The following is a 16,080-nucleotide window of genomic DNA, read 5'->3' as shown; positions in this document are numbered from 1 at the left end:
TGTATAGCATTCTGTCACCTTTCCTGTAGGCTTCCTCTTTGGAATGACGTAGCTGCTTAAGTTTAGCTGTAAACCAAGGTTTATTGTTACTATATATTTGCAGGTTCCTTGTTGGTACACATAAGTCTTCGCAGAAGCTAACATATGATGTTACAGTATCTGTGAGCTCATCTAGGTCTGCAGAGGCATCTTCAAAAACATTCCAATCAGTGCAATCAAGGCAGGCCTGGAGTTTCAGCTTTGTCTCATCTGACCAAGGCATCACTGATTTAATTGTTGGTTTAATGGTTTTAAGTCTTTGTCTGTAGGCAGGTACAAGGTGAATCATGCAGTGGTCAGTGTCCCACAGCTGTTCGTGGTAAAGACCTATAAGCATCGTTTATTGTTGTGTAGCAGTGGTCTGAAGTATTTTTGCCTCTGGTGGGACAATTTACAATGTTTACATGGAAATATTTTGGGAGCTCTTTCCTTAAATTTGCTTGATTGAAATCTCCTAAAATGATGGGAAGGGAACCTGGGTGTTTGGCTTCAGCCTCCATAATTTGATCAGCAAGAGTTCGTAATGCCTTGTTTACACAGGCTTGTGGAGGAACATACACAGCTATTAGGAGAAATGAGGACAACTCACGCTTGCAGTTGATGTGTAAAGACTCTAAGTTTTCATCACAAAACTTATATATTATAGTTATATCCTGAGACCAGCTGTTGTTGATATATAAACATAATCCTCCACCCTTTGTTTTACCTGATGTCTCTTCAATTCTGTCTGATCTAAATGTCTGAAATCCTGGGATGTATATGGTGTTGTCCCCATGAATTTGTGGATTAAGCCAGGTTTCAGTAAAACAAAGAACAGCTGAATTATGAAAATCAGAATTCCATCTATTTAAGAGATGAATTTCATCCATCTTGTTAGCCAGTGAGCATAAATTAGTCAGAAAGATTGAAAGGAGAGGAGTTTTTTCCCTATTCCTTAGTCTGTTTAAAATTCCCCCTCGTTTACCTCATCTCCTCTTCCGGCATGGTCGCTTCTTTGCTTTCTTTGTTGTAATCCATAGCACCTGGGAATTGGTTAGAATCTCCTCCACATTTGCAAAGACAGGTGGGGGTGGGGAATCAGAAAGCTGCTCCTTAAGGAAACATTGCCTAATTCTTAGCAGATGGTCTTGTGAGTATGAAATCCATAGTGAATTGCAGATAATAATAAGGAATAAAGAAACCATTAGAGAGCATTTCACCGAGGCAGCCATTGTCAACGCCATCTTGGCTGAGAGATTTATTATTTATTATTATTTATTTGTTTACCATCCCATTAAAATCTCAAAGAATGGCATAATTGAAGAATTTATTTGAATGCTCTTGATTAACTGGGTTATGTTGGAGGAAAAGCAGAAAAAGCTGTAGTAGCATTTGGAAGATTAACATACTTCTTAAGACATTAACTTTCATAGAGTTAGGTGCAGCCCACTGACTGAACGGCTTATAATCCAACAAAGCCAATGAGAAATGTAATAATAGTTTTTAAATTGTTGTGTGATTTTTGTGGTTTTTATGATGCTGACACCTACTTTCTAGGAAACTGACAGGAACATAGGCTTACACACAATTTTAAAAAGGCTGCAGTCTGACTTCCTTTGCTAGCGTGGAGTTATAAACAATAGCCTGTTTTTGTTGTTGTTGTTAAGAAAATCCTATCCGTTTTTATCAACACATTTAGAATTTAAAACTGAACATTTATCTGAGCTGGAAGGTGTTGAGCAAATATATGTATCCCAGATAGGAAGATGGGTGATATTAATTAATTAATTAATCAATTAATTAATTAATTAATTGTCATGCAAGACTTAAAGAAACAAAAATGAAGCAAATGAAAGCGTAACATTATTTTTAATTAAATTTCATCTTTAAGAAAACCCCTGTGGCATTTCTATTCAGCATCAAGTCTTTTTTTGGTAACAGTCCGCAATCTCGGAAAAGGAATAGAATTGCAAAGTCTGAAATCTGCTCTTCTGTCCTGCAACCGCTATCATCAGTTTTTATAGTAGTATAGATCACCTACATATCAACCATCAGTTTTTACAGTAGTGTAGATTGCCTACATGTCAGAAAGAGATTCTGAAAATTATACAAATCATTTAGCAGGCAGAGGAGAATGGAAAAAAAAACACTTACGTATACATGAAGGCGTGTCACCTGTCCACTGTGTAGCATTTTCTTTCCAAATGCATGTGACAACTCCATGACCAATCAGCTGATGCTCTTCAGAACAACGAAATGTAATTACAGAGCCAACAGTGGTACCATTTCCATAGATTATCTGTGATGAGCCAAGATGAGGGGGAAATATCCGGCTGCATTGTCCTATTCAAAAGGGGAGAATAAAAGCAGTTGTTTTATTTTTATTGCCATGTATTTTTGGCAGAAACTCATTTAGCATGAATGCATCTGAAAAACATCATGAGATTAAAAACAATTGAGATGAAATGAGTTAGTATCTGGTATAGAACTGTGAGAAAGAGTTATGCTAGGAACTTAAAAGAACAGTCTTAATGATAAACTGTGCACCAAAAGCACTCTAAATTTGTGAGATCCTTAAAGATGAAACAAAAAATATTCAGAAATGCAAAAAAGCAAAAGCAAAATGGCTGTTTGCCAATAGTGAAAATAGTTGGAGAAGGATGGAAAATAAAAAGGCAGCACAGATAGAAGAAAATTTGCTCAACAAAATGTGGAGATCTAGATAAGCACAAGGAAACAAGAAATCACTTACTGTATGTCTAAATAAGTAAGGAATTGAAGGATAACAATTAGTTGGGAAGTATAAGCAGATTTGTGTTAAAAAATTACAGAAATCAAAGGAAACATGATAAGTATAATAAAAGGCAAAGGAATCAAACCTGTAATGATTAAAGAAAATATAATCAGAATTGAGATGGTGAGAACTGCATAAAACAATCCAAATCCATTACAGTTATTCCTTGACTTGAGCCCAAAATTTTTATTGCCAAGCAAGACAGTTGTTAAGTGCATTTTGCCCCATTTTACAACCTTTCTTGCCACAGTTGTTAAGTGAATCACTGCAGTTGTTAAGTGAGTGTGGCTTCCATATGGTGGAAAGTTGCAAAAGGTGATCACATGACCTTGGGACCCTGCAACCATACATGCCAGTTGCCAAGTGTCCAATTTTGATTATGTCACCATGGGGATGCTGCAACAGTCATACGTGTGAAAAATGGTTGTAAGCCACTTTTTCCAGTGCGGTTGTAACTTTGAATAGTCATTAAACAAATGGTTGTAAGTCAAGGACCACCTGTATAAAAGTTTGACCACAGAACTAGAGCCAGACATTAAGTTAAAGGACCCAAAAAAGCTGCAGGAGTTGATGAAATAGCAACGGAACTTCTAAGTCTTCCATAATACAATTAAAGTGCTATTATATGTTTTGGGCGCAGATATTTTATTTATTTTATTTATTTTGTCAAGCAAGCATTTGATTATATATATATATATATATATATATATATATATAATTTATACATGAATTATTAAACATGAAATAGGTACAAATAAAAGGGAACATTAAGACAGGGATGGTAGGCACATTGGTGCGCTTATGCACGCCCCTTACAGACTTGGGATGAGGTCAACAGTAGCCGACAGACTAGAAAATATCAATTTATACTATAATTTACCAGAAAACGTAACATTGCTAAAGAATGCTAGTAAGACTACTGAACATTTGTGTTTATTTCACATGCTTGCAAGGGAATGCTCAAGATTTTGTAATTCAATTTTCAACCATATACAGACTGTGGATTTCCCCGTGTACAAGCCAGGGGTGGGATTCTACCAATTCGCACCTATTCTCTAGAACCGGTTGTTAACATTCTAAGCAGTTCGGAGAACTGGTTGTTGAAAGAAATTAATGGCCTAATCCTGTAAGGAAGGCAGGAAGGAAACATTCTGGTGTTGCTTGCAGAAACTCCCTCTCCATTAACCCTTATTACATTCTTGGCAGGACTAGACTTGGAACTTCCCTGGAAATTTTTTCCCCTCCTTTGCTGGTACTTTGCTTGTGTGGAGTGACCATTCAAAATTACAATGGCACTGAAAAAAGTGACTTATGACCTTTTTTCACACTTATGACTGTTGCAGCATCCCCACAGTCATGAGAGGCCAGGTGAGGAAATGTGTGCCTCGATGTGAGTGATATTGAGTTGGCCACGCCCAGCCAATAACATGACCACCAACCCATGTCCACCCAGTCATATGATCACCAAGCCATGCCACCACCTAAGCCATGCCCACAGAACTGGTTGTTAAAATTTTGAATCCCACCCCTGGTACAAGCTGAATTCTGAAGAGGTAGAGGCACCTTGGATACTTTCCTAACAAATTGACTGGCAACTGTCCAGATTTTGTTGAAATATGGGTGGCAATAGAAATATTTTAAATGTTTTAAATATAACTAAATATGTTGAATAGTGGCACAGAAGGGGAATTCCCAAAATACACTTATACATACATATAAAACCCAGTAACTTAATCATCCCCTTGGGATACCTCTCCCCACTACAGAAATCCTCACTCTACCCTAGTATCTCAGTAAAAAGCAAAGTCTTGATGGACTTTTGAAAGCTGTAAGAGTGGGGCCTGCTGAACCATACAACTACATGCACACTTATAGTCTATGCAGAACATACTGTGAGACAAGCTTAATTTGCAGAAATAGAAATGTTTCCGGGAAAAGCACCAATAATCTCAGATATGTTAATTACTCAGTATAATGGCTAGAAGGGAGGAAAAATTAAGGAATTGCCTATTAAAGATGAAAGAACAGAATACCAACATTGGCCTGCTAATGGTAGAATGTAGTCTGAAATTGTGGGAGGGAAGGGTTGTTTCCTGGGGGCAAAGAAAAAATGGAAATGGAATGACTGGTAGGCAGGAAGAAGGTGAGGACAAACAGTCTAGCAATTTACAGAGATTATCTAATAGTAATTCAGATAGTTCCTTTAGTCTGGCAAGATTCCGTTTGTAAGCAAACAATAAAGAACTATAAGTAGCTCGACATGTCATCCTTGGTTCTTTGAGCTACAATTATAGAGCTGAAGTAAAGTTTATTTGGCTAATACATATGGAGTACTTCACAGGCTTGAAATATGCTAAATGGTGGCATTACAGTTCCAAAGGTGACAAGAAATTTCCAAACTCTGTATCTTACCCAAAACAAACTCATGGGATATTAAGTGTATAGCTGACAAGTCCTTACAATCTCAAAGAGATAAATGTTGCTCCCTTTTCATCACCTAGAACAAGGGTGTCAAACTCACATCGTCATGGTAGCATCACATGACATATCAGAACTTTTTCCCCCTTCGCTAAACTGGGTATGGGCAGTGCGTGACACATCTGGCCAGTGGGCCAGGAGTTTGACAGCCCTGACCTAGAAGCTGAGCTCCATATTTCAGATGTCTGTTTCATTAGACCAAGTATTCTTATATCTGAATTATTACTTCATTTCTAGCTCGAATGAAGACTAATTCAACATAATAATTTTGCCTTCATTTGTAATAATTTAACACTTCATATGCTATATAGTTTCCTAAGAATAACACATATGGCACACATGCTCTGGCATTAATATTTAAAGAATATTGTTGTAATTTGCTTTAAGTATGGCTTGTTGTAATTTAGTTTAAGTATGGCTTCTCTTTCATTAAGAAATATTACAAGTGAAATCCAATGTCCTGCCAGGAGGATTATCTTGCCAGACATTGGAAGTCAAGCAAGGCAACTGAAAGGAGAAAGACCAAATATTAGATCCAATGACAAAAGTCATACCATCAGGAGAAAATATGCGTACCATATAGCTACCAAATCCTTGCATTTAAAGATCTTCCTGGCGCTATGCCATTTCCCTTTGGTTTAGGATTTATTTGAATTGTATTTTCTTTTCTACAACCATCTAGATCAAGTTTTAATATCTGTGGCTCAACCCTCTTCAGTCTTAGTGGTGTTCAGGTTTCCAGTTGAGACAATAATACCTTCCCCACCAGAATCATAAAAATGAAAGATAGTTGCAGGAAACTCATTTCAGTGATAGATGGAGGTGTAACAAGTGCTCCATTATGCCTGACAAGTTCTCTATTAGGCCTTATTTTGAGGCTTAAAGAAGCGACCACATTCTTTTTTTTTAATTTTAATTTGAAAAGAATGCTTATCACTAAAATTGATGAGAGTTGAAAGAATGCACCCCACCACCCTGAACTTTAGGACAGGGCACCTAAAATCAAGATACAATTAAAAATGTCCTTCCGTGCCCTGTTTCCTACCAGAAAAGTTATTCAACCTCGGTATGTAAAAAAACCACAGAGACATAACCTGCTCTGTGCTGCCAACAATGACTGCACTGTAGGCAAAAGTGGCAGCAATTAGTTTAATTGGAGGCCTGCAGGATGTTGTCCACCAAATTATTGTCTCTCCTGTAACAGAAAAGGGCAGTTTGTACGACTGTGCTATAAACAACACAACTAATTTCTGGGAGACAAACTTGATGGGATTCTATAATAAATGAAGATCACAGCATACAATAATTAGGGGGAAATATTCAAGAGTGCACATAAAAGTTTGCTTTTGCAGATTTGCTTGTATGGTTTCCTTCTTCAGTTGTAGATGAGCTTCTTCTTGGGTACAGACTATTAGCCAGGGATATGTTAGAAACAAGAGTGCCAGCACTGCTCAAAGCAAAATGAAGAATGGCAGGGGGTAGGATAGAAAGACAAGATAGACAGAATTGTCACAGCCAGGCTGTTACAAATTGTTCAGGCAGATGAGCTGCAAAGTGTCATGGCTATCAAGGACCAGAACTGCTACTAGATCACACCTGGCTCCAAGCTTCAGCTTTCTCAGCAGATTTCATCCATACCTACTTGTCCGTGGTCCTTTCTCTTCCACAGCCCAACCTCATTTCCTGCAAATGCTTAAGTTAAGCATACAAATGCTTAAGTTACTCAGCTAAGCAGGACTGACTTTCTGGTGGAAAGCAATTGTCCTAGACCTAGACTCATAACAGCAAAAAATAAAAACCTCAGATATGATCTATCTGATTAGTTCTCCATCGGAGTTAAAGAAGGGCAGGATTAAGAAATAATGCTGAAAAGATTTCTTTTAAGCCTATAAAAAAATGCAGGGTATATTCTTCAAGAATTATTCTTCACAATCAAAGACAAAAGACTGAGCTCACTCTGTATTGAGAACAATTTAACAGATTAGAGGAAAGGACTCCACTCTGAAGCCTGAAATACTGACCCTGTCTAGCCCAGGAGACCTGGTGAAGCAATATATATTTCAACTGAATTTGGTTCCCTACCTCTGGCTCAAACTCCTAGAACAAGGCTCTCAGGCAGGGTTCCTGGGAAGGAAGGAATTTCTTCCCTCTCCATAAAACAACATTCTAACCACTTTCCCACTCAGGAGGAAGAAACAAAACAAACACCATAAAAGGGACAAGTTTCACTTTTAAAAAGGCCATTTCTAGAGCTACAGTCTGAAGCAAAGTTAGGAAGTTCTAAATACAACTGAATAGAATGGGGATGACTTATGTAAATGCAAGATAAAGCAAGGCATGACTTGAATAAATAAAGCACATTGCAGCCACTATGACCTGTTTTTAATGCGGTGAATGTAGATAATTCTGTTCCTTAAGAATTTCTTAAATGCGGATGCACACATAATCCACACAAGACTGGCTGAAGACATTTTCTGCCTGAGACGCAGGACAAAATGTCACCACTGCTCCTAATTCTATGTACAAAAACTGAATATCTTCCGACCTCTACTTCAGGACTAAGGACAGGCCAAGCATTTCCCGACACCCAAGGCAATATTCAAGCTTATGGACTGACATTTACAAAGCTACCTCAGGTTGGCATGCATAGCTTTGCCTTGTAATAGAAGAGAATTTAATGTGCGGCTCTCCCATCCCACAAAACTGCCATCCGAAGGGCTGCTTCATTTTGACTAATGGAGGATGGGTTGTGATTTTACATAGCACAGATGGGGAAGAGTGCTCAGGAGTGATGACGCAGAAGAAATAGAAGCAGTGTGAAACATTCTTAGGAGGGGAATTGGAAAGGTGTTTTGTGTTCAGTTATTAAATGCTGCACAAAAAAGCCTCGTACTTTGGAGATTTGGGGTCAATCCCATCTGCGGGTGGGATAGCAGTAGCTGGGCTTTGATCACCTGGTCATCCCATCACCTTGTCTTTCAGCCTTTGCAAACGCCCGTTTCAAGCCACACTACGTTGTTATGGGATTACTCAAACTGAAACACACCCAGGGGTCAGCATGGGAACTGATTTGGTAGGGGGAGAAAAAGAATTTGTCAATATTTCTCCCCAGGCTGGTTTGTTTGTTTGTTTTTATTTGTACCCCACCTTTATTATTTTTATAAATAACCAAAGGCAATCAACATATCCAGCACACCTTCCTACTACTACTTTCCCCACAACAACAATCTTGTGAGGTGAGTTGGTCTGACAGAGAGTTGGCCTGGCCCCAAATCACTGTCTTTCACACTGAAGGCGGGATTTGAACTCAGAGCCTCCCATTTTCCAGCCTGTTGATTTAACCACTAGACAAAACTGGTGAGATATCTCACTTTCTTAACTTGTTTGCTCCTCAAGGGAACAGAGCAAGATAAGGGGACAGGGTGGGGCACAGATGAACTGCCAGTAGCTACCATTTGAGGTTCTAGGGAAGTCCACCTCTCCTTATGGCTCTATTTCCCTCAACGGAAAAAAAGCAACATACGTTGAAGGAAACTGTATTTCTTATTATCCCTATGCACTTTGATTACAAGGTATGAACCATCTTGTCGCTAGAAATACAACCTTGTATATCTTTAAACAAAACAAAATAATTAAACAATGGATGGAAATAGCAATTAAATTTGAAAGCAGCAAGCTCCAGAAACAAGTGCCCAGGGCAGGCCAAAACATACCTTGGGGATTGGAACAACTTAAAAAACTAACAGGACAGCAGAACAGAGAAATGGAAGAGGCCCAAGAGAATAAGAAGCCTCATCTGATTCTACCAAAATAACAAGATAGGCTTAAGGGGTTTCCCTAGGGAGATTAATCCATAGTGGGGGGGGGGGGTGGAATACCCTGGAAAAAGCACAGTCGTTTGTAATTAACTAACAAGGGATGTACGGAAAGAGATCCTGCTTCAGAGACAAGGGCTTTGAAGTCTGAAGCACTTTATTGCTTAAAAACAGCACTTTATATTAGGTTGGGAAGCTGAGAGAAGATAATTCAGTTTTAGAATAATCTGATCAAATGTCCAGCCTGATTAGCATCTCAGCTGCTGTAATTTGTACTAACTCAGGTTTTGGGGCCCTTTTCAAGCACAGCATCAAATAGAGGGGCTTCCCTAGTTGAATAAAGAGCATTACCTGTCACAGAGCCTGAGTCCCAAATAACCATGAGGAATTCATACAAGAGATAGGCAATACCGGTGTTCCATTTCACTTGTCATGCACCAAGCTGCTTTGTTTAACAATATATTGTTTTGATTAGCTATCTGTATTGTATTGAACATAGTAGTGCCCCATTTGTATGTTTTACCTAGGATTCCAAAGTTTAAGAAAGATTTGGGCAAGCTAGAGGAGATTCAGAGAACTGACTGGCTGGGCATGGCTTGCTGACTTGGCATGACTTGGTGGTCATGTGACTGGCTGGACATGGTTTGTATGTAAATATTGTAAATATTTATGTAAATATTGAAATTTTTATAAAAAAAGAGCAACTTTTACCCAAAATTAGGCAAAGCAGGCAGGCAGATTGAGTTGCTTACAGAATCACAGATTCACTTAGAGATCTACCTTTCTGCAATCTGCTACCTGAGTCTGCACTGAAAAATAGAAGCTTCAGTCCTAAGGAAGGTTTAGCTTTGCTTTTAGATTAGCTAGAAAGCACAAAATCCAAAGATTTCCTGCTTTCTAGCTAATCTAAATCTCCAGCACAGCTGATAGTCAGAAAAGCTGATGGTCAGGAAAAAAAAAAAGGAAAAATAGCAACTTAGCAGGCAAGTTGGATGGCGCATATACCAGGTAAGGAGTGAGTGGGCAGGGAGGGGAGGGGCCAGCCAGTGGTGCGATTTGTCGGTTCTCTGAACTGCGCAGAATCGTAACAACCTGTTCTATCGAAGCACTCCAACCAGGTAGAATCTCACTCCTGTCTGTATTCTCTCGTTGAACAGTGCAGGATATAGAATAATATATTTCCAATTGTAAAAGCAATTCAACAGTGGAATCAATTTTCCACTGAGGTGGTTAACTCCTTTCAATAGATGCATTTAAGAAGAGCTGATACAGAGACTTTAATTGGGTTTTCTGCACTTAGCAGGCATATTGATTCAATGACCTACAAATTCTATTTCAAGTTTATGATTCTGTCATTCTACAAAATAAAAGGAACTGAAACCATGCTCTGGCACCTGTTATGCCTGGGCATCTGAAAAGAGTTGTGGTTGCTGGAAGAAGTCAACTAATGAAAGTTAACGTGACACCTAAAATAGTCACAATCTTTTTCAGGCTATTTTAAAGAAATAGCCTATTCTTTCTAATGGCCTATTTGAAATAGACAGCAGAGCAGTGCTGTATGGTTCTCACACAAGGCTCAAATGCTTCCTCTGAATCATTTTCAAAGCATTCCCAGCCCTACTTTTGTCATAGGTTCTGCTCTTTGTGGTACCCATTTGGCAAGACATGAACAGTCTGCACCATCTCCACAAGGCCACTTACCACTCAGAAGATCCTCCTAAAATTCAGTGCAAAGATATCCCCCCTGTAACTTAAGCCCATCCGGAAGGAAGGGAGGGAGGGGGAAGCACATGGCTTTGCGCATTTGCAACTTTCTTAAGTGCTTAAGAAAGTTCCTGAGCTCCATGGCCTGACTCCAGGAGAGATTTGCGTTCTCTTAGAATAAAAATACACAAAAACTTTGCAAACACTTTTTATTGTACCTTTATGTTACTTTCTAACTGCAATAGGAGATTTGTTCCAGTGGCTACATTTTCTCATTTATTTCAGTGCCAGATTTGATTAAATAAACTATTGCTCTCCCTCATAGATCTGTGAATTATTGAGTCCTCTCAATATTTTGAGAATTTGTCAGTTTTTTTTAAAAAAAGTATAGCTTGTTCAAAGATAGCAACGAAAGCCTTATATCAACACATTCAGCACCAGTCCTGCAAACAGTGATTCCTAACGCCTTAGATAAATATAGAGATAATCTAATTAAAAGAAACTAAAGGTGTTGTATCGTTCCACTTTGACTGTTATTTTCTAATTAAAAATAGGCACTAATGGAAATTGCCAGAATAAGCACAGCATTTACAAACTCATGGAAAAGGTGTAAAGGTGTTCTCTTTATTTTATTTTGTAATTAACATAGATCAGCATGTTCTCCACTCTGATTTTTGTTCCATTGCCACCAAGGATAATTTTATAATACCATATCCTGCCTCATATTCTATGAAGAAGTAAATCAAAAGAACATAAAAGTATTTATTGAAGTCTGAAATGTCTGTACTTCAAACAGGAGGTCTAAAAGATAATAGGCCTGAAAGTAAAGGTGTAAGAAACAAGGATATTGCTTTCTTTGCTTTAAAAATGTAGACCTAATTTGAGAAGTGAGATATTTTCTCCACATTAATTCAATAAGTTTTAGTTGCTATAAAAACTGGGTGCATCTTTGAATAAATACCTTGGATAAGAGTAAAGGAGGAGGAGCTGAAATGATGGTAATTGATCTCATTCCTCCTAAATTAGTTATAACTTGTAATCCATTCATACAAGCTGAGCTCACAGAATATCTGTGTCAGTGCACAAGAACGGCATGGATCAGAATGGAGCGATATAAAATCAACAGGGGCTGCAGTCAGAAACTAATTTTCTCCCATTCTCTGCAGACTGTTCATGCAAATTTTAGTTTATTTACTCATCTACTGCATATAGATATCTGCAGATGGTTACAAAAAATAGAAACTATTGCTGGAACAGATACTCCAAATCTTAACATTTGACTGATGAGGTACAGGCTTTCTTGCTAAACACATCATTCTGCTCTCTCGGGCTATAAAACATTCCAACTTTTTCTTCAATTATCTAGATGTTTCTGCAAAACTTATTGGCAAGGAATCATGGTGATTGCTATTACTGTCATTTATTTCCAACATCTGGAAATCAAACAGCTTCTTGCTTTGCTTTCTAGATTTTAAGATTCACCTCCACAAGTTGCTGCTTTGCTAGTAACATATATAATAAAGGACCCCTAAGAAATATATGGCTTCAGTTCAGAAACTGTTGAAACCTTTTGTATCCTCACCTAGGCAGATCATAGTGCCATACTAAGTGGGGGAAAGTAGCAGAAGAGCACTCGGTGCCATGAATTGTTGCCTCTTGCAACCTGATGGCAAGCCTAATTGATTATATTGAAAATCTTCTGAGCATTTTTAGTGTAATTGTTAAAGAAAACTGAATGGAAAGAAATGTTTCTAGAACTGACATTCTGCAGTAATATAAGGTGGTAATCATTAAAAAAAATTAGCTCCATGTAAGGACCGCTAAATGGGCTGAAAGTGTTATCTTTGAGTCTGATGTGGTCAGCAAGATTGCTCCATAATCTTTCTCCGATTCTCCAGAAATATTCCTCTGCAGTTTAGGTGTTTTTTCCTCAATGTCTATGGAGAAGCTTCTTGGATGGGAAGTGGAACGTCTTCAAAGAAAAAACAGAAAGTCAACTTACTTCTTGCAAAAGCACTTTTGGGACTTTTTTTCCTCAAGATAAGGATTCCTCAAGATTAATGTAGAACTTTGGTAAAGCTTTTGCACTGTTTTAAAATTTCAGGTGCTGATTGTTTCTTTTTGTTCCTTATCTATAACAATCATTCTATTGCATGGCAGGCAAGTCTTTTTCCACAACAGGTAACATTTATTTTCCCTATTTCATTAAGTTCATGAAGCTCAAGAACAAGGACTTCTATGGAACAGGATAGTGTTGCCCTGATGCAACAAAATGGAATGGGGCATGATTTCTAACCCCATCTTCCAATTTCCATTTCTTGCCATTTTAAGCATACTTTATTTATTTTCCCACTAGAAAACAGAAACCAACTTCCAGAAATTTACCAAGAGAATTTTAGCAGCCTGATTCTGAAAATTAAAAACAAACAAACAAACAAACAAGAGTCTATCTGAGGTCTGCTGGACAATGTCATCTCCTTGCTCTGCATCCTTTTCCACTTCCTGCCTTGAAAAAAAAAAACCCTCAAGAAGCTAGTTTTCATATTATAGGAATCTAGTATTTCATCGAGGCAGGGAAAGTGGGTCATGAAAGATAAGCTAACCACATTCATGCAAGAAATTCTTGTCCCCATCCTACAAATTTCACCTTATATTCTTGTCCTCCTTTGAAAAATAAGCAGGAACAATGGCCAACGTTTCTTTCAAAGGAGAAAAGTGCTGAACAGTCAATTAACACCAAAGAACTAGCAAATGGCTGACTGTGTGAACAGGCAATGCTGGCCATAAACAGCACTGCCTGGGGAAGGCTTTTTGTTCACCAAATAGCACTATTAAAGCCTAGCCTAGGGTTGCTAGAAAATCAGTCCAATTCTCATGGATTTTGCTCAGTAACTACTAAATATGTAAGGTAAGCTAATATTGTGCCCTAGAACTGGCTCTTTCTCAATGCCAAAAGTCTTGCCTTGAATGGGGGCAAAGGGAGGGAGGGATTCATTCTGCAAGGTTTCCCTTTGTTTTTGGCTTTTATGATTGTCCCAGCATCAAATAAGTAACAGAATGAGAAATTAGTGAGCGAAAATGGGCCCTTTGAGAAACTGGTAACCAAAAGAATGTGCAAATTCTCAACCATCTCAGCAAAATGTTTTCCTTTTTGACACAGCCCTTTGCCTTCCTTCCTCGCTCCATGCAGCAGCCAATCTTTTTATTCAGTTTTAGTTAACCCATCTACAAACTGCCTCTTATTTTAAGCAAATCTTAAGGTAGTCTTCAAAAAGAACTCATCTTAAATGCAGAAGAAGAGTGGGTCTGCTACTGCTGCTAGAGTTTTGAGGCTGAAAAACCTTACCCCAAAGCACTTCTTGAGAGTCAAATTGGTGTAGTGGTTAAGGCATGAGGTTAGAAAGTCAAATTCTTCTAGTACTGCCTTAGGCATGAAATCAGCTGGATGACTTTGGGCCAGTCATGCTCTTTCAACCTAGGAAGAAGGCAAAGGCAAACTACTTCTGAAATGTTGCCAAGAAAACTGCAGGCACTAGCCCATGCACTAATAAAGGAGAATACTGGCAACTCAGGGTTGAAAAGGTCGGTCTTTGGTACTTTCTGAGCTTGGTTGTTTTCTTGCAGACATTTCATTACCCAAACTAGGTACTGTAACACCATATAGGACTAGTCCATGCAGTTGCAAGGAGTCAACAATGCCTGAAAAGCACACTCACACAATTATTCCTTAGCCCCCAAAAAGCCTTGCTGCAACTTTCTGCCTGGAGATTTAATATTAATCATTTAATGAAAAGCAATAGTGCAAAACAAAGAGAAGGTAGTTTGGTGTTTGGGGTCCTGCTCCACAGATTTTGATTCAGGAACAACACATTAAAAGGATTAGCTGGAGGTGATATGAAAGGCTGACAGAGGTTCTGGAAATCTGCTACCAGCAGGATCCAAAGATGGATAAAGTAAAGATATAAAATAGTCTGATTTAATATAAAGATGTTTCTTAAGTTTTTAACTCTTTCTAACCAAAAGGAGACTTCCCTCTTTGGAACATAATTGTTGTAGATGACTGCTGGTATTGTGATGCCTAGCTGGATAGGATTCTATCGGTAATTGCTATAAGAAATACTTCCCTTGCACTGAATAAGATTCATATATTTTTACAGTCATTTGCACATTAGCAAACCTGACCTGGTTTGTAATCTCGTATCATATTTTAGTTTCATATGCTAGCCAGGAAGTGGTTCCTGATTGAGTGCAATTGCTCAAAGAGAAACAAAGTAAAGAGAACTGAAACAACAGAGCAGAATTTATTTATTTATTTGTTTATTTGTTTGTTCGTTTATTTATAAGATTTATACGGCCGGCCGCTCACTAACAGTAACTCTGGGCAGCTTGGAATGGAATTAGTTGCTCTAAGCAATCATGAAGAAAAATAGGAGGTGGGATACAAACCTACAAGAAAGCAAACCAGGAGAATCTATGGTTCAGTCCTAATAATTATTCTCCACCAGATGCACAAATAACCACTCTTTTGTTAAATATGTGCAGCCAACCATGGCACAGCAACAGACAGCCAAACAGTATACTAGAGCCATTCGCTAGAAGCCATATTTTCTGCTGGAAGGAACAATACAATAAAAAGTTATTTCTCGTGTGCCCATAATCAAACTGGCATATTATATCTGGGTAGTATTCAGTATGTTTGACAACCATAAGAGAGGTCTATGAAAAGTATCAATATTTTTTTTCACTAACTTTCTCATAAAAATTCTAATATTATCCTGTAACATATTGAATCAGATCGCAATAGGAAAAAGTTTTTCACAATGCATCATTAGATCAGGATTTGTGTATAGAATATTAAGATTAGTTCTTCAAGTGTTTCTCTTCTGTAGAAGAAGAAATGTCATCCATAGAAAACCCATTAGCTAAAAAGCAACAGGCAGCCTTATACTGGAGAACCTAGGGCTTCTTCGGAATAAATTTTCAAACAGATCCAGAACTTATGTAAGACTGTCATTGCCTTCTTTCTTAGAATTAATCTAAAATTTTCAATGCAATGTACAAAAAGTTAAAAGAAAAATAAGAAAGGAAGTGGAAAAAGAAAGAAAACATAGAAGTATACATTTCATTCTTCTTTTCCATCCCTCTTAGAACCTAGAATCCATAAATCTTTTAAACAAAATTATTACTTCTTCAACATCAGCTATAAATACTACCTTTTTTCCTTAACAACTGGAAAACTTCATTGCAGTGCAACACTAGAAATTTGTCTCC

The 16,080-nt window shown here is 38.0% G+C and overlaps 1 protein-coding gene across 1 annotated transcript in view; it reads right to left on the bottom strand.

Moving 5' to 3' along the window:
- The window catches only part of SUSD3 (sushi domain containing 3), a 50,576-nt gene that overhangs the window by 22,708 nt on the left and 11,788 nt on the right, over nt 1-16,080 (bottom strand). The window contains exon 3 of the mRNA XM_087923884.1: nt 2,173-2,361. Coding sequence (XP_087780010.1) covers nt 2,173-2,361 — 189 coding nt within the window. The remainder of the gene's footprint in view (nt 1-2,172; nt 2,362-16,080) is intronic.

Source organism: Pseudonaja textilis, chromosome 2 (genome assembly GCF_049901715.1).
Source record: "Pseudonaja textilis isolate UNSWEBS1 chromosome 2, rPseTex1.2, whole genome shotgun sequence".
Lineage (NCBI taxonomy): Eukaryota > Metazoa > Chordata > Lepidosauria > Squamata > Elapidae > Pseudonaja > Pseudonaja textilis.
This window is presented reverse-complemented; position numbering and strand designations above follow the sequence as displayed.